The 26,671-nt window shown below is 36.2% G+C and overlaps 1 protein-coding gene across 2 annotated transcripts in view; it reads right to left on the bottom strand.

Moving 5' to 3' along the window:
- sema5a (sema domain, seven thrombospondin repeats (type 1 and type 1-like), transmembrane domain (TM) and short cytoplasmic domain, (semaphorin) 5A) overlaps positions 1 to 26,671 on the bottom strand; it is a 131,686-nt gene that overhangs the window by 66,910 nt on the left and 38,105 nt on the right. For both annotated transcript variants that reach the window (XM_066721387.1, XM_066721396.1), the window contains exons 3-4: positions 20,416 to 20,515; positions 13,357 to 13,402 (exon numbers count right to left, since the gene is read on the bottom strand). In XM_066721387.1, coding sequence (XP_066577484.1) covers positions 13,357 to 13,402; positions 20,416 to 20,515 — 146 coding nt within the window. The remainder of the gene's footprint in view (positions 1 to 13,356; positions 13,403 to 20,415; positions 20,516 to 26,671) is intronic.

The raw sequence follows: 26,671 nt of genomic DNA, 5'->3' as shown, positions 1-26,671 counted from the left end.
GATATGTCGTGATCACGAGATAACCAGAGGGGCTTTTGTCCTCAACGAGCCACCGTACAATACAGATCTGTTACACTTGCACATAAATGCAAATCAAAATATTTCAAAAATCCAATCAATTTAATATCTTTAATTTGGAAGTTAAATCTACGAGCATGATTTGTCGAACAGCCTCCTCTCATTTGTAAACTTTCTTATGTTCTTATTAATCAGAATAGTCCAATGAAATCAGAACACAGTTATGGTTTGCACACATAAAAGCATTGCTAGCAGCAGGGGAAAGTGAAAGATTTTTTTTTTTTTAGATTTAGAATTTAGCAAATATCCAGTAATTTCCCACATATCAGTTTACTGTAAAGTGTAATTACTTTGCTATTCCCTCAGGACAGAATAATTTAGTATTTCTACATTAAAGAGAAAGTGGAGGGATCATCGTTAATATAGTATGTTTCCTGAATCCAGGAAACCAGAGGTATTTACAGAGTTGGTTCAATAGATCCCCTTCAGCTAAATTATAATGTATCCACCAGCAGAGTAGAATATGGCTATTACTGACTTTCAAGCAAATTGCAAACTGTGGCAGGTCTGGTGATTGTCGGAAACTGGTCCAGACGAGTTGAGCTGATCAATTTTCCTATGAGATAATGCTGGAAAAGTATTTCTAACACAATTACTGTATCACAGAAATATGCCCAGAAATACTATTGTGTTACTTTGTTTCATCCCAAACATTTTCATGTTGAAGGTTATTACATTAGAGCTTAAAACAAGAAAATACCTAATTTTAAATGTTTTAACATTTTAACATTGCACATAAGACAACACTACCCACAATGTCTTTTTCAGATTAACATAATAAAAGATGTAGGTCCTTTCTGTGCACCAATTGTGTGCCAACTGTGTGCCAATCCTTTCCAAACAAAGCGAAAGAAATTGAAAGAAGAAAAAAGTTTCCACTGCTTTTTTAAATAAACTTGATTAGCTTTTGTACTGTCATGGTCTCTGAACAGGAAAAAAATACATATATATATATATATATATATATTTTTTTTTTTTTTTTTAAGTTTAAATGTATTATTTTCGCTGAGGCTAAATTAACTTCTCTGTGGAAAGATGATGGATTTTAACTGATAATATAACGGCACATTCCGATTTTCAGCGTGAAACAAATATCCTGTCAGTAACAGGCCACTGAGTTCAGAGACAGAGGAAATGTGCATGTCACTGTGATTAATAAGAGAAAAAAGAATGTGCCTCTCAAAAATTGTATTACTTGGATGGGAATAAAAATATCAAATTAATTATTAATCATCTAATTGGGCATATCTGAACTCGTCTATTGGTTTAATTGGTCTACACCAGATTTTTTTAATAGCGATTTACAAAAAGCAGAATTATGAACTTTATAAAAGCAGATTTGGATCTTATTGCTCCAAAACAAATAATTTATATTGTGATACAAAAAGTTTAGTCCAGCATCATGCAGACTAAGACAACTATTGTTAAAATATGTATGACCATATCATGAATGTTTAAATCTAATTAATAAACATTTGCACAATTCAGAATAGATTCAATACTTAAAGATACTTGCATTATTCAGGAAAAAGACTCAGTGGGTACTCTTTCAAAGGTGCAAAAAAACCTTTGTTGGCCAGAAAGAAATCTTAAAAGTTGTAATTCATAAAAGTGGACATATTCTGAGAAAGCATTTAAGGAATAAATAATTGAATAAGCTAATTAATTGTAATTTGCAGCTAACTCTAATATTCAATCTACCAAAAGTGCTGCATTTGCACTTTGAACCACAGCTTATTCACTTTGGCAGTTTTAGTCAGACAATTGTGAAACAGAGAAGTGCAACACTGAAAAGAAACACGGAAGAAGAAGATAACCAAAGGCTATTATAGTATTAAAGTCTCTTCAATTAATCTACACAACATGTAATTATGAAATTATGAAAAAACTGAACTTCAATTGGCAAAAGGTGTAGTTAACATTGAGGTTTCTACTTATCTTAATATACTGTAATTTTAGTCTTGTTTTACATACATTTATAGATTTTCAATTGCTTCCAAGGAGAAAGAAACATTCCCAATATCACAAATCTCATGGCAAAACAATGGGTGGGTTTCTATTACAATGCACAGCCACAGGTGTTCCCAAAAAAGCCACACAAAATGTTATCATAAAGGTTCCTAGGAATCTGTTTGAAAACAAAATTTTTGGTATGGCTGAGAATTTCAGTGAATGTAGTTTTACTTTATTTTGTTGAGTTTATTTTTAATCTATTAACTACACTGATTAATGTATTTTCAATGTTAAGCATAGCACTGAGCACTTCCATTTCAGTTTGTACATAAAACATGGTGCTCCACCCCCCCAAAGGACAATAGTGAATAACATTTGCTGTTTTGTTGAAATATTAAAATTATGTTGCATGTTTTTTTCTTGGCTGATAGCTCTCTGTGGGCTCCAGCCTTGATTAAAATGGTTAATGTTTAAATAAAACTCAACATATGGTGTTGTGTATATTCTGCTTAGGAATACTTAATTTTAAAGTTATATTTTAATGGCAGAAAAACACAGATTTTCTTATTTTTTATCAGAAAATTTAGATTTATTTTTTCAGAAAACTAGTAACCCTGGTTATCAGAGCTTAACCTCACTGCATATGTTTTGAGAAAGTTCAGACTTCAGGGGACCCTCACATGCAGCAGCCTCTGGAAAATGTCAGAGAGACTTAGGTGGATTTACAAAGCACAGCACCCAGACAAAAACAGTTCATTTTCAATCTCTGGCAGTAAAGCCAGGGACTTGGCAAATGATTTTTCAGTCAAAACATGCATTGAATGAACTTGAATGGTTACTGCTCAGATAACCTTCATAAACGAAGCCCTGGGTACCCTCTTGCTGACATCAGATTAGCTGCTGCTTCTGCTGCTCACCGACATGAAAAACAAGACATCCTAGAGGAATCCATTAGGAATTCCTTTTTAAGGCAGGTGACTACTTATTATTCAAGAGGGAAGTTGGTATGTAAATCATGGCGAGACAATTCCACCTGTGGAGCTTTTAATTTCTCTCGGAAAAAAATCAAAAGCTTTAATATAACAAATGGGTCTGTCCCACCGCACTGCGTCTCAGACGCTATGAGAGGGAACGTCTGCCAGACACACGGTTGGCCACCATGCGTAGGCCAGGCCTCAGAGCAGCAGTGAACTGAAACCCCAGACCATTTTAAGGGCAGCCATACCTAAAAACAAACTGCCCACATGCCAATAAGCAAAGCATCTCAGCATGTGTGTGAGTGCATGCAAGCACATTTTTGTAAGTGTTTGTAATAGGTGTAGTTTTACATACACGGGCTATAGGTCTATATGAAATGTGTATACAACATCCTCTACTCATGTCATAACAACATAAACAATGACAAGTTTGTTTGTAATGCTTCTGTAATGTAACTAAAACATTAAGTCTGATAGAATCAAATCACCAACACGGTGTAAACATTGCAACCCATTATGTCTGCTAACCTCTCGGCACAATTCTGACACGTTGTGACAAAGTGGAGTATTTGGTCTGTATGTTACGCCCAATAAGGCCTACGATAATCTTCATGTCTAGTTCTCGTTCTAGTTCTAACTAATTTGGGGGAAAGTGATCTTATTTGAATGTACTGGTCAGAAGATACCAATTTTCATTATTACTATTTATTTTTTGGCAGACGCTCTTATCCAAGGAGACTAATTTCAAACGTTAATTGTAACATATTAGTATTCACACCCTTCATTTGAAACAATTGTTTGGTTATTCATTTAGTTTACAAATATTGCTCATTAGTCTATACTTATGTATCAATGATACATTTTCAGAACAGTGATTCAGTCAAGAGAATCGAGTTAGAACAGGGGAAACTTGTGCAAACTTTTGATCGCCTTTTTTCTGGATATTGAGCTTTATTCCAAATGTTCATTGTCACATTTTGGACAAGTGATCTTGATATTTGTGTCCTGCAAACTTTCTTTCTATAAAATTCCTGAAATCCTACGTCTGGAATGCAGACAAATACCAACAGACTCCAATTTCCTGTGAACCAGCATTCCTTAGGTCCAAACAACTGTGCCACCATTGTCAAAAGCAGGTGGGTAAAGAGGAGAAATGAAGAGTGGGCACAAAGAAAGCCAACGGTGTTGTTTACTGCAGAAAAGTGAATGGAATTTATGTCAAATTCTATTGTCTACCCATGACAATAAAGCTTGTTAATTTATCTCAGTAGCTTTTATTTTGACTTGTACACCATATACCCATGTACACCATAACTAAGGGCTTAAGATGGTATACAATGTGAATGGCAGTCTACTCTAAATAACACAAAGGCCAAAATATTGTCAGCACTCCTTGGGACAAAGCTTGGGACAGTGTTCTGCGTGGACAGCTGGGACGTAAGCCATGTCATCACCCACTGTCCTTTTGCCACCACCATACATTTTTCTCTCAGTGGATTGCTTTCAGGCAGCATCTATAAAAATGTAATCAACATGCTGAAAAATGCGGTGCATACACTGTTGTTGCCATACTTTTTCTGAAACATTGAGATAAAAATATCTGCCTTAATAATCTTCTAATGTAAGTAGGTGTTAATGCTGGGGAGGACAGAAAACCTAATTAATACATTAATCATGAAGCAAAAAACAACCTTCCCTAGAAATGTTCAAACTCAAACTCAGTATTCAGTATCATTAAAACTATGAGTACTAAGTTATAAAAACTGAGCATTGTGCATTTGCTTTTCATTTAATTCTGGAGCAGCTGTGTGGTTATTAACTGAGGATTAACAAATCACCGCCAAACCAGGAAGCAGTGCTGCGACTGATCTAGTCATCTTAATAGTGCTGTCGAAATTATTATTTAGTACGTCATTCCAGACGTTTTGTTGACTAATATTCATTATTCCATGCATTTAAATGGCCAAGTTATTCAATGTGTTTCAATTAGTACGCTTCTGAAATTAGTGGAAGTGTTCTGCTGGCAGCTGATTAGCTGAAGTTAATTGTTTCACTGCTGCTGTGTAATTGCAAGAAAGGAACTAATGAAACATAGTATTAGGCTGAGATGCAGCCATTTTGTAATTTGTCATGTTCTATGTGTATGTAAAATTATACAGTAAGGAATTTGAAAGTGGTTTAATAAGAAAGGTCTGAAACAAACAAACAAACAAAAAAACAAAGATCAGAGGTATGGAAAAAGTGGGACATAATGTTTGTTTGTTTTTTACATTCAATATTTTTTAGCAAAGGCACTGTATCATTGCAGAGGGTAGCAATGGATGTCATGTATTTGTATTTAAAATCTAATTTCCGTTCCTGATTCCCATTTTCAAGCAATAGAAACTAATGCTGTTGATTAAATTACATTTCAACTGGAAATGTGTTGCACTTTCCTGATTCTCACATATTGTTCACATCTCAATCAACTTAGCAATGAAAAAGGTGGTTTATTAAAAAATAAATTTAGGGTAAAAACAAGAACACAAATTTTGGTGGAAGAAATTAATCAAACTTGTCCCCACTCCCTGCCCCCATTTCTCCACTGTACATTTACTTTTGACTATTTGATCTACATTTTGTGTAAAGCGATGATTATTTGCTTCAAGCATGGAACCATGCCACAGCTGTATAAAATCAATTTACAGAAGTGTACAGTAATACAAAAACTGTGCTATATGCCTCTATGGAATTAAAAGGGATGCATCACATCATAGTGTTAGGATTTTATTTTTTCTTTAAAAGGCAAAACGGTTTCCTAAAACATGTAAATAAACATCATGCCAAGCTTTAAACTGTACTGTGTAACAGCAGCTCAAAGCAAGCTGCTGAACACAGATAAATAACAATGATAACTGGTTCCACTGTCAGCGAAGATGTAAATTTCAGACCCACCAGCGATGTATATTTTACAGCAGCCAAATATCTAACATGCCTGGGGAAACAGTTGCACAGAGAAGGAATTCACTGAGATATTTGGAAATGTGGGCTGAGAGCTCAATTTCCAAAGCTCAGCCCATTCCAACTCTGTCAGCCAACAGGCGATTGAAGAGCTCCCTCTTACAGCCAGGGTCTTGGGGAGAGCGCTAGCTATCCATACAGCTGTCAAGGCCCCATGCTGCTGGTTTACAAGCATCGCTGGAGCGCTGCCATCTCAATTTGTCTCTGTCACCTCAAGCCATTGGCCTCTGTCTGAGGAGTCTGATTTGCTACACAATACATTTTGTGCTACAGGAACACAGGCACAGTGGCGAACAGCTCTGCAAAGCAATCGTTTCAATATCTCACCATGCTCTAGATTGCAAATCCATTAGTAAATGTGTATGTAGTAATAGTAAAAGTTATTTTTGAAATGTACATAATGCTATTCATTTATATTCCACCCACGTTGCTTATATCCATCTCTACTTTTTCAATAACCGCTACATCCACTACAGGGTCACAGTCCATCACCAGTCCATCACAGGGCAGCACACACATCAGCCTCACACGACTGCAGGGCAATTCAGAGGAGCCAATCAGCCTAAGCAGCCTGTCTGTGGGAAGTGGGAGGAAGCCCACAAAGTCATATCAAGGGGAGAACATACAGACTCCGCACAGGCAGACGTCCACCTTGGCAAGCATGCATATTGACTCACAATAGCGGCCCACTGCAGCCCTTACAGAGCCAGTGTCAAGGTTGGCTATGAGGTGATCTTCCAGGGCTCAATAATTCCTCTTATTAGAGTTTCTGTGCTAGCAGAGGGCTTGGCTAGATAGTAAGATAGTTCCTGCTAGTGGCTGGACTGCAGTGGAGAGGCGATGTTGGAGAAAAAAAAAAAGCCATGGGCAACATTACAATTCAACTGTCCTGCTTTTTAATACATGAGTGTTTAATCATTGTATTGCAGAACTGCAGAGAGTAACAAGAGCTTTGGTTGACATTAACCTGTTTTACAAACCTAGACTGATTTACTGTCTAGGCAACTGTAACTTGAGGTCTTACAATTCAACTTCACCTGGAAAGTAATTGGCACTTACTTGTCACTCACTTCAATTCCCATTTGTATCAGCTCAGTATTGATAAAAGGCATTTTCTGTGTCATCCTTGCAAACCTAGGTTATTTCTTTCATCGGTATGTTTTGCACAGCGCAGTTTGTTCAAACACTTCTTATAAGATAATACTTTAATTGACAACATTCCTAGAGTAAACCAGCTTTAATAAAACTACCAAGTTAATGGATCAAAACACTGTATAGTCCTATCTCTTGCTGTGCATTATGTAGAACAGCTTTGTTGTCCTCATTCTGTAGTCACAGGACAATCCCCAATAATCAAAAACTGGCTAACGAGTGAAATAACTTTAAACACAAAAGAAACCATGCAATAAACTAAAACGAACAAATATAAAACCCCAAAACTGTGGAATGATGCCAACAAAGTAAAAATGCCAACTGCAACACTGTTACACAAACATTCTCCTGGAAAGACTTTAAACGAACACTGACAATAATATGACTATTATAATTCAACATGGTAATTTCTGGGGGAAACCCTGGAAGAGAGGAACTTTAAACAAAGTTCATTAATTAGAAACTAATACTGATCAATTGTAAAATCATCAGCTGTAAAACACAGGAGAATTTACATTAGCTGCAGAAGTACCAAAAAAAATGTAATAGAGAAGATCATGGAGCATGTCAAAGAAATGTGAAATATCTAAACCACAATCACAGGTCATAGGAAATGTATGACTATAGAGTGTGGATGAATTGTTAGAGCAGATTGCACAAATCAGAGAATAACTGCCAAGCATTAAAAGAAATACCTAGCAAACATCTGCATGAGTGCATGAAAATAAAACTGTACGAAAGGCATCTGCACATATGAAAGGACTGTTTTCAAACAGAAATTAATGCAAAACACATTTGACACAAAAAACCAAATACATATATTGAATATGCCAAATAAGTACAAAGAGGAATGTTATGCTTTCTTCAAAAAAGTTTCTGATCAAAGTACTGTACAGTAAATAATAATAATGAACATACATTTGGGATGATGAAGGGGTAGTTTTGAATGATGGAAAAGTTGTGCCTACAGTTAAACATGGCAGAAGTTCAGTCATGATACAGGGCGAATTCCACAGTTCAAGATCTATTCTGTTAATCTATTTGTGCAAGCTGCTTGGACCATTCCTCCGTGTGGTAATTTTCCTGGGATATCTTCATCTTTCCATCTGCTCATTTGAATTAATCTTCAGTTGCTCCCTGATTATCACTCTAACTGTACTCTTTCGCATTCTGAGAATATTTGGGAATCTTTTCTTTCCATTGCCATTTTCGTAACCGTATCTTAATTTTAACCATAATTGGTTGCAGTGCAGGTCTGCTTTAAGTCCACTGATGTTGGAAAGAGCCCTGTGAGTTTCATCCAGTGGTTTTAAAATGTAGCTACATTGTTAACTGTTCAATTCTATTATAACATATCAACATTTAACACATACAAGTTCAAACCACATCATGTGTATTTGAGTTTCACTTTATGTAGTTTCATCACTTCCTGGATAGGGAAACAGAGCGGAAAAAAATAAGAGAGCACAGGACTTGCACCAATAATAATAAAAGCTGTGAAAATTTGTTTTTTTCAATGTTTATCTTCTATCACCCACACACAGCACTGTGTAAAAAGAACAATGAAATAAAAAGTCATACGGTCATAAAACCATAAAACCGTATCAATTTCAGTTGAAAATGCTTTTTTCTGGCTTAGATGGTTGCTCAAGCAAAAGTGATGCTACGACAGATAACACATCCAAAAACAAATGCAGTAATTGGAACGATAAAAAGAAACAGCAACATATATTGTCTCTCAGTCGACAAACTGGAAGGATTTTAGATAGATCTCTGCAGTCAAATAAAATATGTATTCAAGATATCCATGTATAACTTCATCCACAGAAGCCTGTATAGCATTTGTTTTTTTAACTCAGCTGGTCATCTTGTATGTTATATGCTTTTGTTTTGCCATTTAGAAAGTTTTAAACTCTACTATATAGCAATGGGATGAGTACTTTACAAAGTATCAGATTCCTTTCATGTTTTCATTTTTTTGTTCACAATTACGCATTTCTGTTTCTGTTTTTAAATGGACACCCTGTCGCACTGTTGAGCTTTTTCCTCTCTCTCATAAAGTCTACATTTACTTCCTTCTGAGCCTGATTTAACAATAATAAACCACTACTTAAGTGCAGTGTCCTTTTTTAATCATTTGTGCAGGTTAATAACCTTCTTTATAAGTGAATAAATATATCATACTTAAATAAAAAGTATTTATCTGACATCATTACGGCTATTCTGTTATTAAGTGAATGATAGCCAAATGATGGTCTGTCACATTATTTGCTCTTGTGGTTTGGAAACCCCACAGTCCATTAAACGCCGGAAGGCAATTCGGTCAACTAACAAACATTGAGAAGTAATGTGCTTGTCTGTCCTGAGCCAACTCACTGTTGTATGCCACTGTGAGAATGGCTGGACTGAAAGTTATAAACAAAAAATCTGGAGGCTGACATTTTTTAATCAACATAAAGTAAATGAATGAAAGGCCGCAATTCCTATAACAGATTTTATAGAAAACACAGCAATGGGATGTGCCAGCTAACCTCAAAGAAAAGATTAACTATCCACTGTGGGAGGTTTGAGGGGGAAATATGTCCTCTGTGACTGTGAATGGCCATGTTTATACCTTAAACAGAAGGGATCAGAGCAGTTGATAGTTTGACATTTCAATGAGAGGAATAACAATATGTAATTGGTATACAGCCAAAACAAATATAAATTCCAGAGATCTTTAAAAGGCGTATCAGATCTAATTGTTTTGTTTACTGTCGCTTTGTGATATGCTCCATAAATGTCCTGCTCTTTATGGCTTTAATTGGAATGGATCTGGATTGTCAGCTACAGCAATTAACATACACATAATTAAATTACCTTTAAATAAATACATAAGAAGGTTGGGTGGACTGATGTATTTGTATTGGAATTTTAAGCGTCTAAAAGCATCTAAAAGGCTAGTTTTACTGATCCTATTGCTCTGAACAATGTTAACCAAGATACAAAAGTATGAAGACAGTTCAACTGAAAATGATTCTGTTTAAAAACATGTGTAACCAGGCTTAAGATACACGTCAATCTATACCATGGTGTCCAGAACCTTTGAACATGGCCACATGTGTTCCTCTCATTAAAGATCAAAAGAATGTGTCACTTTTCACTACCCTGAAAACATTTAACCTGTTAACATCAAGAGCAGATACATACTCATAAATGTACATCTAAAAACGTGTTTTAATCATTTCTATCATTTTGTCAACCATATAACCATATATTAACAAAAGCAAAAGCAAAAAAAAAAAAAAAACTTTCATAATAATCATGTTGAAAGAACTTGTGATTGAATTGTACTTGAATTTGTAACACTAACAACAAATAATGTTTGCCAAAGAAAAGCAAAGATTGTTGCTGAAGATGCAGTCTTAAATCACCATAATCATGTGTAATTCACTCTCCAAAAATCTGGGAAATGTCCAGACATCCAGTATAGCACGAAAAGGTCAAAGCAGTAAACAGAAGTACATTACAACTTTTGATTGCAAGAATAACAAAGGCATTCTTCTTTGTTAAAATACGCTCCTGAATGGTTTAATTTTGTACACAACATTAAACCACAATTTTTGTACAATGGTTAGGATCTATCTTGAAAAGTGTCTGAATGTTTATTGTGGGATGCACTTTATAAACTGGAAGCTAACTTCAAAAAGCGAACTGCTTCCACCGTGGGCATACTGCCCACCTTATTAATATACGCAATGGAAAATAAGGACCTCTATGTTTACAAGAAGAAACACCTTACCACAAGCTTTTCTAAAACAATTAAAATATATATCATACAAGAACAGAGGGTAATAAATGTTTTATTGAGATTGATTACTCTAACTCTTTGCTAACCCCCTGAGGTCATGAGACAGAAAACTAATTGTCCACAGCAATCACACCTACTGAAATGAATAACATGAAGCTCACAATGCTGACACACATATAGTTACATATTATGAATATGTATTATTATATCTATAAACTATATTACAAAAGGTATTTGGATAATATTTCCATCAGTATTGCATTGTACCAGACTGTATTAATTTGATATGATATTAGTTGTTATTGTTATTTAAGTATGTATTGTTACATTTTCAACAACAGTGTGACACTGTAGCATCAATTCAATGTGATAGTAAGGGCCCTTACATCTACCAAAATTATAAAGCACTTCGCCACACAGCTGGGAGTTGCACAATGGTTCGGTTTTTTTTTATATCAACATATTAGAAAGTTATTTGTTGTTGCAGTGCAAGTGGATGTATGTGTGTTTATATGTATAGAGAGAGAGAGAGAGAGAGAGAGAGAGAGAGAGTTATAGACAGACAGATAGAAATACTAAGACAGATAAGCCAACAATCCACAAGTGTCGCAGCCCACACTGTTTTCAGTAAGTTCCTTTTAGAAATGTGTGAAGCCTGATTAACTGAGGCTATCCAACTAATTCTGTATCAGTCCACTCCCCAAGATCTGCGTCTCTGGCTTAATTCTGCTAACTGATCTTGATCACAGAGTGCATAGCCGTGGCTTCATGCAGTTCTTGGGAAGTCCCTCAGGATACCCCTAGAAACGAGTTAGTTAATCTCAATGATTTCTATTCCCAGATGGAAACTCTGAAATAAGCACATTTTGAAGTAGCATTAATATTAATATGTCTACACAGAGAACTACACAGAATTACTATTTTTATCATTTAAACCACTGACCTGGCCTGCTAGTGGTTTAAGCACACCGGCAAACACCTCAACATAGGAGCTAAACTGATGACATTTTTCTTTGGTACTGTAGCAACTCCCTAGCCAGATTTTATTGGTGCATTTAAGAAAATATCAACTATGGCATAACAAACAGAATAAAGAAATAAACTAAGAATATGCATTGTACCCAAATGTTTCTAACATGAACGTATATAACATATACATGCAAAATGCACTTGTTCCCTGTCTGCACTTTCAATTAGTATTCACAGTTCTTCATCCGATCTAAATGCTGCAAGAAGAACATGGCATTTGGTATTTTGTAGAAGGCCAGCTTATAATGGAGGAATGAGGACAATTATTTGACAGTAATTGTCAGTGATCAATACATGAAAGAGTGCTGTGTTTGCAAATAATGCTAAAAGGGGCAACTTTGGTTCACTTTGATGTGAATAAATCTTTAATAATATATACTCTAGACACATTTTCCCCGAATTATGATGCTTCTGTAGATAGGTTAACAAGGTATGATCACCATACAGAATGTACTGCAGGGGACACAATACATCGACTTGTGGTTAAAATAAGGAAGGATCTTTCTTTGTGACTAAAAATATTGAATATTTAACATCTTCTAAAGACTAATTTATAAATATAATTCACAAATATCTAAATATGCCTACATTTAATTATTACAATTGAATAGATTTCATTACATACATAAAAAGCCTACAACTGAAACTTTATCTATGCTGTTAAAAGACATGATAAACAGAAAGCAAGGGCTGTTTCTGAAGTAGTATATTTGTATGATTTTCCTTGATTTATAGTCAAATGTCTTTAAAAACTAAAACATTGTTAAATATGGAGTAGTAAGACCCCTTTCTGCTTTATTTGGAACGGGAAAGAAGCAATTAACTACATACTGTTCCTTGAAATAGTATAATTAATTTGACTACAGAGTCAACAAAACATACATCTCTGCATTAATTCAGACATTATAATAGTTTGTTTGCATCGATTAATCTAGCCAAACAACACATACTTGTGTTGAAAGGAGGGGAAACTGAGCCAAGGTGTTTTCTGTGGTATGCTGAAAAATAAGTCGCTAATGCAAATTGGATGCCATAAAAATAATAACAAAGGAAAAAAATAAAATAAACATTTTACATAGTACAACACACAAAAATGCCAGAGGCAGGCAGGAAGAATTTCACACTTGTTTTAAGAGCCTATTAAACTGTACGAACCACAAGCACAATGGCTACTGTCTGCCTTCCATCTCCATTGTTGTCGAGACTCCAGGAATTTGAAACTCACATTTTTCTTCTGCACTTCCACTTTTCCACTGTCATGCCACCCTAAACGCTAACCACAGACTGCTCCTACAACATCTGTTTATACCACATCAAACAACATTTGTCCTCCTTGGAAAACAGATAAGAAGAAAGAGAAACATAATTCAAACACACCTGGATCAATGACAGGTCTTCCAGCCGTAGCCTAAAGAGGTGATTTCTGGAAAAAAAAAATAAGATAAAAGATTGTTTTTCTCTCAGCACCAGCAAAGAAGTGCCAGCAATGCACAGCCTGGAGTCTAACATCTAACCTGCACAGTGTGATATTTCTGGTAACTGATGTTAGTGGGGCACCAAACAAAAATATCTGTCAGTCTATTTAAGATTCTTGAAAACATCTGTTTTGTAAAGTGAAGAGAAGTCAGTGGAGGCCTTTTGATACTGTTGTCAGCTCCAATAACAAAGAAAGCAGTTTTCTTATAACCTTCCCAAACAGCTTACATGCAAGTACTTACAACTTTTGTGTATCAACTCATATTCACAGTTATACAGTATTAATCAACAATGAAAATACATTGATATATTACAATTCATTAGACATGATACTGTTGTATTGGGACATCTTCACATCCATAATCTGAAACAATGTTATTCTGTGACTACTTTAATACACGTTGTTTAAATGTATTTATTTATTATTTATTGATCAAATAAGATGATTGAACGGAGTTGAACAGGAGACATGCCACATTTTTTAACTTTAACTATATATATACACTCACCTAAAGGATTATTAGGAACACCATACTAATACTGTGTTTGACCCCCTTTCGCCTTCAGAACTGCCTTAATTCTACGTGGCATTGATTCAACAAGGTGCTGAAAGCATTCTTTAGAAATGTTGGCCCATATTGATAGGATAGCATCTTGCAGTTGATGGAGATTTGTGGGATGCACATCCAGGGCACGAAGCTCCCGTTCCACCACATCCCAAAGATGCTCTATTGGGTTGAGATCTGGTGACTGTGGGGGCCAGTTTAGTACAGTGAACTCATTGTCATGTTCAAGAAACCAATTTGAAATGATTCGACCTTTGTGACATGGTGCATTATCCTGCTGGAAGTAGCCATCAGAGGATGGGTACATGGTGGTCATAAAGGGATGGACATGGTCAGAAACAATGCTCAGGTAGGCCGTGGCATTTAAACGATGCTCAATTGGCACTAAGGGGCCTAAAGTGTGCCAAGAAAACATCCCCCACACCATTACACCACCACCAGCAGCCTGCACAGTGGTAACAAGGCATGATGGATCCATGTTCTCATTCTGTTTATGCCAAATTCTGACTCTACCATCTGAATGTCTCAACAGAAATCGAGACTCATCAGACCAGGCAACATTTTTCCAGTCTTCAACTGTCCAATTTTGGTGAGCTTGTGCAAATTGTAGCCTCTTTTTCCTATTTGTAGTGGAGATGAGTGGTACCTGGTGGGGTCTTCTGCTGTTTTAGCCCATCCGCCTCAAGGTTGTACGTGTTGTGGCTTCACAAATGCTTTGCTGCATACCTCGGTTGTAACGAGTGGTTATTTCAGTCAAAGTTGCTCTTCTATCAGCTTGAATCAGTCGGCCCATTCTCCTCTGACCTCTAGCATCAACAAGGCATTTTCGCCCACAGGACTGCCGCATACTGGATGTTTTTCCCTTTTCACACCATTCTTTGTAAACCCTAGAAATGGTTGTGCGTGAAAATCCCAGTAACTGAGCAGATTGTGAAATACTCAGACCGGCCCATCTGGCACCAACAACCATGCCACGCTCAAAATTGCTTAAATCACCTTTCTTTCCCATTCAGACATTCAGTTTGGAGTTCAGGAGATTGTCTTGACCAGGACCACACCCCTAAATGCATTGAAGCAACTGCCATGTGATTGGTTGGTTAGATAATTGCATTAATGAGAAATTGAACAGGTGTTCCTAATAATCATTTAGGTGAGTGTATAGTTGGCCACCAGGTTTGCACACATCTCAGGAGGGATTTTGTCCCACTCCTCTTTGCAGATCCTCTACAAGTCATTAAGGTTTCGAGGCTGACGTATGCCAACTCGAACCTTCAGCTCCCTCCACAGATTTTCTATGGGATTAAGGTCTGGAGACTGACTAGGCCACTCCAGGACCTTAATGTGCTTCTTCTTGAGCCACTCCTTTGTTGCCTTGGCTGTGTGTTTTGGGTCATTGTCATGCTGGAATACCCATCCACGACCCATTTTCAATGCCCTGGCTGAGGGAAGGAGGTTCTCACCCATGATTTGATGGTACATGGCCCCGTCCATCGTCCCTTTGATGCGGTGCAGTTGTCCTGTCCCCTTAGCAGAAAGACACCCCCAAAGCATAATGTTTCCACCTCCATGTTTGACGGTGGGGATGGTGTTCTTGGGGTCATTCCTCCTCCTCCAAACAGGGCGAGTTGAGTTGATGACAAAGAGCTCGATTTTGGTCTCATCTGACCACAACACTTTCACCCAGTTCTCCTCTGAATCATTCAGATGTTGGCAAACTTCAGACGGACCTGTACATGTGCTTTCTTGAGCAGGGGGGCCTTTCGGGCGCTGCAGGATTTCAGTCCTTCACGGCGTAGTGTGTTACCAATTGTTTTCTTGGTGACTGTGGTCCCAGCTGCCTTGAGATCATTAACAAGATCCTCCCGTGTAGTTCTGGGCTGATTCCTCACCGTTCTCATGATCATTGAAACTCCACGAGGTGAGATCTTGCATGGAGCCCCAGACCGAGGGAGACTGACAGTTATTTTGTGTTTCTTCCATTTGCGAATAATCGCACCAACTGTTGTCACCTTCTCACCAAGCTGCTTGGCGATGGTCTTGTAGCCCATTCCAGCCTTGTGTAGGTCTACAATCTTGTCCCTGACATCCTTGGACAGCTCTTTGGTCTTGGCCAAGGTGGAGATTTTGGAATCTGATTGATTGATTGCTTCTGTGGACAGGTGTCTTTTATACAGGTAACGAGCTGAGATTAGGAGCACTCCCTTTAATAGAGTGCTCCTAATCTCAGCTCGTTACCTGTATAAAAGACACCTGGGAGCCAGAAATCTTGCTGATTGATAGGGGATCAAATACTTATTTCCCTCATTAACATGCAAATCAATGAATGAAATGCGTTTTTCTGGATTTTTTTGTTGTTATTCTGTCTCTCACTGTTAAAATACACCTACCATTAAAATTATAGACTGATCATTTCTTTGTCAGTGGGCAAATGTACAAAATCAGCAGGGGATCAAATACTTTTTTCCCTCACTGTATATATATATACACACAAACACACAGTGCCTATAAAAGTCTACACTCCCTTGACCTTTTTTACACACCATACTCCACACTACACGTTTAAGGGGAAACATTTTTAATTGTGAAAAATACATTATATATACAAGAATACATACTATTATATATAATATATATTATTACTTGGTGGAAGAACCGTTGTCAGCAATTACAATTGTAAGTCTGTTGGGATAGTCTCTACTGTCTCTACTGTACACCTAGATTTGGCAATATTTGACCATTCATCTATACAAAACTGTTCAAGCTCAGTGAAGTTCTTTGGGGAGCGTAGATGGACCTGCAATCTACAAGATGCTGGACCACCATGCTTCACAGTAGGGATGGTGTTCTTTAGGTGATGTGCCAATTTGGATTTGTGACAAATATAATGCTTTGCCTTTAGGCCCAAAAGTTTAGTTAAATTTGGTTAAACCACAAAACGTTTTGCCACATGGCTACAGAATCTCCTGAGTGATTTGTGGATACTTCAAACGGGATTCAAGGTGTGCTTTCTTGAGTAGCGTTAAGGGCAGATTTGTGGAGTGCTTAGGATATTGTTGTCAGATGCACATGCTTTCACAAGTCTTGGCCATAAAGCATGTACCTCTTGCAAAGGTGCCACTGGCCTCTTGGTAGCCTCTCTGATCAATCTCCTTCTTGCTCGGTCATCCAGTTTGGAGGGACGGCCTGATATAGGTAGGGTCTTGATGGCGCCATACACATTCCACTTCTGAATAATCATCTTGACTGTACTCCAAAGAATATTCAAGGCCTTCATACCTATCCCCTGCTCTGTGCCTTTCAACAACTTTGTCCTGGAGTTCTTCTGAAAGCTCCTTGGTGCTCATTGTCTTTGCCTTGAAATGCACAATCCAGCCAAGGGAACCTACAGGAACTGCTGAATTTATCCTGGAATCATGTGAATTTAATTTAACACAGGCTGAGGCCACTTAACTTGGTGTGTGATTTTGAAGGTAACTGCTTACACCTGAGCTAAAAACAATCACTTGCTGTGGGATGTGCATGGGATTCCTTAATAAAAAAATACGTTTCTCCGATATTTAATTAATTTCACATTTATTTGCTCATCGTCTTCAAATATGACAGCTTCAAACTGTATCCTTCAAGACTGTTTATTTACTCTACACCACTGTTTACACAACTGGTTCTTGTAACTATAAGTGACAATAAACTTGTGACAGCATGATTTGTAAGCATGCAAAATGTCAAGATAAATAATACAAATAAAATATAAAATAATATATATATATATTTTTTTAAAAGTGGTATTTAAACAAGCAATTTAGATTAATTGAATTTCAATTTGGTTATTCATAATCATAACTTGCATACTCAATGATTTAGAATGGACAAAACCACCTTTTCGAATTGTAGAGAATCCTCATCATTATATTAGAATGTAGTATGCAGAAATCAAACAAATGACTCTTCATTCCCAAATAAAACAATGAAGTGATGCAGTTGACACCTGCAGCGTGTTCAAAACTGCAACTGTAGCACAAATGAAAGCCCTCACACACTAAGCAAAATAAAACCATCTGCAGAAATACATCACAGTAGCAGGAGAGAGAACAAGGGAGTATCATGAATCAAAGGTAATCTATAAGTGGCAAAACACCACCTTTACTTTATGGTTATTTCAGTTTTAAAGAACATCTTGAAGTTCTTGATTTTTGCCCAAAAGATTACATGTCTAATCTAAAATATCTTGTATTACAGGTTTTACAATTACAGGGATTTTCACCACCATGTTTTTGGACAAATGTTTGCCATGAAGGAAGCCATGATTGTGCACAGTCAATAGATATATTGAAACTAAAGGTTATAAGGTTTAAGCCAAATGAAATCAAAGCGAGAGAACGAAAAAATATGAAGGTGGCTAACACATAGTTTTTCCTTTTTTCTTTCCTACCAGGATTCTCATTAGTTCCCAATTTCTTGCCTCTAACCATAATTTAAAAAGCATTAGTGATTTCCCCACAGCATTAGTTGCTTTTTATTTGCTTTTTTTCCTCCAGCAGATAATCAACGAGTTTCTTGTCTCCCAAGCCATCTCCTGCACTCTTTGTAGTTCAGAGTTATATCGACAACTAGAGGGTCCATTAGTAGTAATTGACTGGATGTGCAAGGAGATCCTTAACAATCATCGGACTTGGCTTTCTCAACAGTCAGCTCTGAACTAAATCAACACAACCTGGAATACGCTTCCAATAAAACAGTCCAACGTGAAAGGCAACATCTTTATTAACAACTGATGGAATTGGCAAAGTCACTGAACATCATGTGCTCATTGGCTTTCAGTCAAACTTTGATGTCAAAATGCCTTGACTAAAAATACAAGATGCAGCTGTCCAACTATCTGAGAAGAAAAATAGCAAACGTATTAAACTTGGATCCCATACAGATCTCATACTAAGGGCATACACTTCCCTTATTATGGGATCAATGAAGCAAACACTTAAAAAGACAGTATGTAATCGTAGACCATCCCACATGATAATTGCAATCAAGCACAGGATTTGATGGAGGTTTGCATTAGGCATAAGAAAGGGTCTCCTGTCAAACAACAAAGCCACCGTAATGTATTGAAATTTACAATTGGCAGATGGGTTGGTGAAAGTTTTATTTTGGCTTTAGTTAATAAAAATAACATATCTAGAGGTTAATGATAATAATAATGTCATCATAAATAAAATAAATGACAAGGCATTAAAAATATGCAGTTTCCAAAGAAAATTGCGTATCACGTTCCTAAATTAATATTTAGTGTTATCAGTAATAAAGTTCAGGAAAAGAGGCCCGCTACATCCAAAAGAGTGCAGGGACTAAACCACAACAAAAATAATTATGAAAAGGAGAAGCACTCAAAAAACACTTATGCTTATACTTATACTGTTTTCATTATGTTTTCATCATAACTCACACACATATCTGTGTGGTTGTTTATTTTATTTCCATAGTTTATCATAGAGTTGAGTTCAATATTTACAGTCTGCTATTGCCTTTCCCTAATAAATCAACCTCTTTATTTTTGGTGTGTTTTAATCAGTGTGAAAACTAGATTATTATCTACATAAAATAAAAACATGGTTGCATTACTGTAGGTGTATCCCTGTTGCAACTGTATTCACAGTTCACATTCTAGAGAGCTGCTTATGTTGTCTGCAAGTAATGGTTTAACATCAATGTGTCTTTTAATTAATCATCGAGGGACATCCAATCCAACTTTGAGTAGAGCTCTGCATTAGGGGACTCATCCTCAGTAAAACCTGATCTGTCTTCACTAAATAAAAAGCTTATTATTAAAACTCAACATTATGGCATACAACTCATGAACAAAATAGGACAGCGTAAAACCCTGACAAAGTGTCTTTAGTAAAACTTTTTTCCTTATTCAGAATAACTTTTTGCTATTGTTCTTGCTTCGTCCTACATCACTTTAAGTACATATCAAGTCTGGAAATGTCCTGAATCAGAAATACCCATTGCGATTAATTTTATTTCCATCCACTGTCTTCTCTTCTATCTCCTATACAATTGTGATTTAATTGCTCTCATCTTTCCTAGAACTTTCTTTCCTAATTTCTTTATATTGTGCATTTATACCTCTGATTCTTTGCTCTCATCTTCATTTCTATCCTTTCATCTTTCAACTACTCTGTGTCTACAAAACAAGAACCTATTGTAAACCTATAGAGTCGGGTCTAGTGGTGTGACATACTTGCATGTGTTTTTACCTTTGATTTTTGATGCCTGTCTTGCATAAATCAATAAACAAATAAAAAACAAGACAAACTAACAAATATATGAACAAAAAAAGAAAACATAACAAATGTCTCCATCAAAGTAGAAAAAATAATATACAATATCAAGTTACCTTGCTCCAACAATAAGTTCATTCTGGGCAGGGTCAAAAGTTAACTGTGAATAATCCACTGTGTCTTCTGCTTTGAACTTGTGGATCCAAGGCTCTATTTCTGGAATAAAAACAAAGAAAGCAGACGTGTCAACCACCCAGTGAGAGAAGACGCTATGATGTTAGTCAGGCAGAAAAGGGTTGAAATTGTGGACAGCATAGGGAGTGATTAAATTGTATCTGACATTAAGCACATGGATTAGGCCTGAGCTGTCAGCTCTGTGTCCTTGTAGTCCACACTAGAGAGACTGCCTCCCATTTTGTCAAAGCTGAGATATACTGACAGTTACCCTGACACTGTCACCTTGGCGCCAGACTCATTAACCCCTGGGGATGCCATCAAAGACTTTGGGGATCTATGACAGAAGATGTCCAACTGTCTTCCATCTTCTTGGTAACCTAATCGGTAGTGCACTGCTTTAACGACCATGGTTGCTCTTTTTCTGTCTTACCCTTGTGAATCACAAAATCCCTCTACTCCAACCACAAGTAAAGATTTGATAACAGGCTTGTACACATCTAATATCTAATCATGCAAAAAAGGGTTATACAAACCAGCAAAATGTAAACATAGAACAGTTGGCAGGCTGGCAAAAGTCATCCAAAAATATCTGAATTCCTGTAAGGCAGATCATTTTATACATTTTCTCCACATGCTAATATTGTAGAATACTGAGGAAGAATCATGCATGAATTGTTAGGACATCAAAAGGGATTGAGACCCTAACCTATTAAACAGCTTTTAAACAGAGAATATTCTTTCTTAACAGGAAACCCAACAGCAATATCATCAAACTGCTGTTTACAGACTGGGACCATATGCTTTTCCTTTCATTTCTACATTTCCTTTCAAAGGCCAGCTGTTGCCTGGGCAGCACTACACCAGTGACACTAACACTTTACAACTGTTCAAATCTTCAAGAGTTAATCTGAAATTAAACCCATTGTCCCATGAATGTACATGCTGTATACTGTTTACAGCTTGTTAACCTAGTTATAGTTGTTGTTATTATTATTGTATTTAAAGCAAACTTAATTGGAACGTAAGATTGACATGCAGATATTTTTTTTCAGGGGACACTTAGGGGATAAAGATTGTGCTGGCAAAAGAATAAGTCAGATTAAGATAGGTAGACCTTTTTTATTGACCGTGGTCTTCATAAAGAAGCTGTGGACAGTTTGGGCAGGATATTGTTGTGATTATTTCATGTCACATTGCATGTAACCTCATATAACCATGTTAAACAACAAAATACATATAGCTAATAAGACTGCATTAATGAAAAAGTAATTACGGTTTATAGAGCCATGAAATCTCTCACAGCAGGACATTGCAATCATGAATGCCGCTCTCCAATATCCTACTGGGAAACTAACTCTGGATTTGTTTTCCAATGCTAGAGATAGGGTCGTTTTTCATCCTGTGTAAAAGGTTCCGAGAATACAAATGTAGGAGCAATCCCCCAAAGGATATACAACTTCAGTTACGAAGCCTCCCCGCCATAAATCTTTGAAGTCCCACTGGGAAGTTCTTCACTTTAGATGAGAATGCAAGTTTTAAGCAAAGAAGGAGGCAGCCTAGGGATTTACTGTCTTTTCTTTAGTTTTAGCTGCATAACAATTCATAATGCTGAATTTTATTAAAGCACTTGCACTCCTCTCTTTTATTTGTTATGATTTCTTATAATTTAATTTAAGTATAACTGTTTTTCAGGGTGTGCCTTTTCATTTCAGCTAATGGCTAGTTTCATGAGCTGTGACAATGTATCTAAAGAAAACACGGTGCTTCAAACTAACTACATTGCCGTAGTAGTTGCTAGAGGCTCCAGAAGGCTTAATGATAGGCTTACCTGGTGTGTACAGGGGACTCTTAGCTGGCTGAAAAATTCCCTTTGTGATTTAAGGTTCACTGTGTTACACTATGATTTAAAGAAGGACAGGAATAAAAGGAAACCATTTCACATGTGGCTGAGATATCCAAAATATAAACTAGTCTATTCTGTGTTTTTGTTTGTATTCTTCAATTGCAACCTACACAAAATGATGCCTTGGATTTGTAAAGGACTAAAGAAACAGCTGAAATGTTAAAACGCAACAAACAAATCTGAAGGATCTGTTTGACAGGGCATTCTTGTCAAGTGCTGTTGTTTAGCGGCAAATACCCCTCTGCTAGACTGAGCTTTCCCGTTGTACACTTTCTCTAAAATGATGTGTTGGTGACAAGTTGACCTTAAAGGGTGTAAATACTATAGTATTCCAGTGAACTTGGAAATACATGTCAGCATCCCAAAGAACAGAGTTCAGAAGTTAAACGTTACGCTTGTTGTCCTTGGGGTTTATCTTCTTGCTGCTTTTAGCAGTAACATATGATTTTTTTAATGATGTTTAACCCAAATTATAGCAAAATAATTACACGAGGTCGCTATCAAATCATGAAGATCCATAAATACTATGCAGGAATAAAAGCAATGCAACATGTAGTTTAAAGTAAGAAAGCAAAAGTGAAAACCTAAACTTTGATTGCCTAATTGCCTCTCTCAGTCACATTTATTACATTTGTTTAATAAGGAGAATGTGTAATTATTGGGCATAGGCAAAACTATGTTTTTCTGGGTACATTATTGCATTTTAATATTACATTTCAGTTCAAAAAGCAAATAGAACAAGAAACACCATCTATGCTTACACAGCATGAATTTGTACAGTTCAGCTACATTCAATTTAGATAAAAAAGACACTGAGCACCTGTTGACTGTTTTCATTACATATCATTCTCAGTGTTAGTTACTAAAGCACACAAAGTGCAAAATCAATACTCTGGGTAGGAAATGAAAAAATAATTAAAGAAAGATACACTTATTTTAATACTTAAAAGTGTAACCTTCATCACAATCATGGCTGCTGTAAATACCCCACAGGAGAGCTCAATAGATTTTCAGGATGGGATGTTTCAACACCACATAGAAGAGACTACATCTACAAGAGCACAGGGTTTGTCTTCCTTGCAGCGGTAGTGTGACCGTATGGGTCTGTGTTCACTGGCACACCCCCTTTTGACTTTTACAGTTGTCACAAAATATACTTATCAAAAGATTTACATCATACACTAAAATACAATAAATGCAAAATACAATATACAGTATTTTATATATATATATATACACACACACATATATAAATACAGTATAATATACAAAATACAATATAAAACCAGGAACAAAATACAGCCAGAGTTACATCCCTAATTCGTGCAGAGTGCAAATCAGGCACAACTATCGATATTACAATTAGAGATTATAATTATAATTTATTGATGATAAACAACAGATCAATAGTAACTTTACTGTATTAACGAACAGCAAACAAATAAAGATGAATATGAATGTATTTTTTGCAGTTCAATGGGATTCAATTTGGCAACAGTATAAAATATGCCTGATTAAATGTCTTTCAATTTAAAATCCTGTCTCATCTCCAAGTATCCAGGTGAACACGGAGCCATACGGTCACATTAGCACTGTACCTAATTATAACATGAGCTGCTGTGGGGAAGTATTGAAAAATGTATTTAAAAAGTATTTACAGCAGCCATTACTGTGAAGAAGTTTAAACTTTTAAGCCTTCAAAGTTACTAAAATGATGAATGGAACAGAAGAATCACTGATACTTTACTTATCCTTTACTCCTACTAACACATGAGTACATATCAACCTCATATAAAAATTACTTTAGGGACTGCAATAGATCTCCTTTAAGGAACTTTTCTGTCAAAACAAAAAATAAATACTTACATACTATGCCCAGATGTCCCTAAACATGTCTGCTTGTGTATTGCCCTGACCCTGCAGTAAATCTTCAATGACTTAAAAACACTTTGTCTGAAAACATGCCAGACATTACGTGTTTTAATTACAGCAAGACATGAACATTTCACAATGATGTGAAAAGATTAAAAACCTTCATGGATGAAATGCAGACTTGGTTTTATTTGCAAAGCATGTCCACTTTTCATTCCAATGAAGTTTACAGTCCTTCCATTGTTCTGCCACATAATAGTCTTTTAAATCACATTTAATTTTAATTAAAAAACTGTTGATCAGAAACTAAAAAAGGATTTAAACTATATGAGTTGTGTTTGCAGATGTTTTTTTTTTTTTTTTTTAAAACCTTGTGGGACAGATTAAGAACTAACTAGAACAGTAGAGCAGATTTTATTAAAGAATAAATCTATCCCAGCATTCTTTTAGAAGTGAAAGTGACTGCCTGTAAGGGAAGCAAATCATGACTAATGCATTCATATATAATTACTGGGCTGACTCGCCAGTAATACGATCAGAACAGAGCTTGGTGTATATTTAGGTTTGCTTAAAAATAATTTATGAAGAAAATAGATCATGTGTTATTTTACGGGAAAAGAAAATCCTGCTAATATAGGTAAAATAAAGAATATAAAGGATACACTGGGTAACAGAATTAATGCTGACATGAAGACTTTGTGGAAAGTTTGGACAAGAATCAGTCTAACTTTCTGGCAGTTGCTGACTTTGTAGTGTGAAGCTATTAACATTTCGGTTCATTTTCCGTTTTGAAAGAAGCAACAAAACAATCATAAATAGAAAATAACCTACTAAACCTCTTATGTTTGATTGGTCATGTGTTCTGACATCTTTTGGGAAAGTTATATTGCCTTAAACAATGGGACATGTTCAAACTGCCAATGAAGAGCACCTTTTATTTTAGATTTTACGGTTGTTGAAGCGCAATAAAAAAAACGTTCCTTGACGGAGGAATACAAAAAAAAGTGGACACTTTGACACTACATTCTGTAACATTTATTTGCATGAGAAAACACAGTCTTAAATAGCAGCTTATGTGATGACTGAGATGTGTACAATGGAATTTATACCATTCAGTTATTACCTATATTGAACATGACTGAGCAACCTGACAGAAATACAATTTGTAATGGTGCCTTACTGATAGAAGCACATTGCTGGAAATTCAATATCAGTTAAAGTGCAAGTACCATGTTGCCAGATTAAACTCTTTAGGTGTCTTTATTAAAAACAGTAGAAAGGAATTGTAGGGGAAAACACGATAGCAATTAAGATTAGAATGCAATTTGTATGTACTTATTTTCAGCTGTAAACTTTCAGGTTATATTTTATTAAATGCCAAACAAATGTATTTTTTGTGTGCAAGACCATTGTGAGTGTGACTAAGCTACCGATGTCTGATAAGAGGGCTCTAATGTAAATTGTGCTCTGTAGGCTCTGCAGGTTTGGAAGCTTTTGATGTTGGGTCCAACCTAAACTATTATGCATTTAAATGTGTGTTGTGTCAACAAATCAGTTATCAAAGGAAACGGTCTTCAACGATCCTCTGTTTGACATGAAAAGCAGCACACTGACTGGTTGCTTAATGGTGTAGTAGTGCAAAATATAGCATCCTTCTGAATAAAGATGCATAAATAATTGGATTAATTTGCAAATCTGTTTCCTTTGTGATGAGTTTTATATTTGCTTTCTCCAGTTTTTAAGTAGTACCTACAACTTCCTGGACTTCTGTCTTCTGGGGTAACTGAGATTCAATTAAGAAATGGGTTGACGTTAGATATTACAACTTAACTTACAACATAACAGTAGAGAACAATATCTAAACATCTAACATGGCCACCTTTTCCATTAGCCTGCACATAATTTGGGGTCCAACATTATTTTTTGTAGTACATTAGAGTTATTGACAACTGCAAATAATAAACTAAACAACTGTGACATTGAAGAGGCAAGACATAAATATCAAGTGAATCTTTTGAGTTTAACTAAATCATATCAAGTATGGTGTTAAAGCACAGAAGCTTGCTCACCTCATACAGTTTAGTATCGTTTTTATTGACTGAATCTATGTTGATGGTGAATTCCCCAAACAGAAAGTTCCTGCAACCGTGGCCATGCATTTTATTCCTCCATATAAGGAGTGTAGCTTTGCGAGAACTTAACCACATGTCCAAGAACTACTCAATCCATTATGAATCACACAAGTAATTATACAGCTCAGTGGATCATAACATTGGCATACAACCTATTCAACATGGTCAATGAAAAAACCTTTCTTCACTCTGCTCTGGTCTGAATCTAATCTCCAGAACTCCTAAAACAATACAGATGCGTACAAATCAAACTTCACAGATTCTGTCTATAAGGAGCTATAAAAAACA

The sequence above is a fragment of the Amia ocellicauda genome, chromosome 2 (assembly GCF_036373705.1).
Source record: "Amia ocellicauda isolate fAmiCal2 chromosome 2, fAmiCal2.hap1, whole genome shotgun sequence".
Classification (NCBI taxonomy): domain Eukaryota; kingdom Metazoa; phylum Chordata; class Actinopteri; order Amiiformes; family Amiidae; genus Amia; species Amia ocellicauda.
This window is presented reverse-complemented; position numbering and strand designations above follow the sequence as displayed.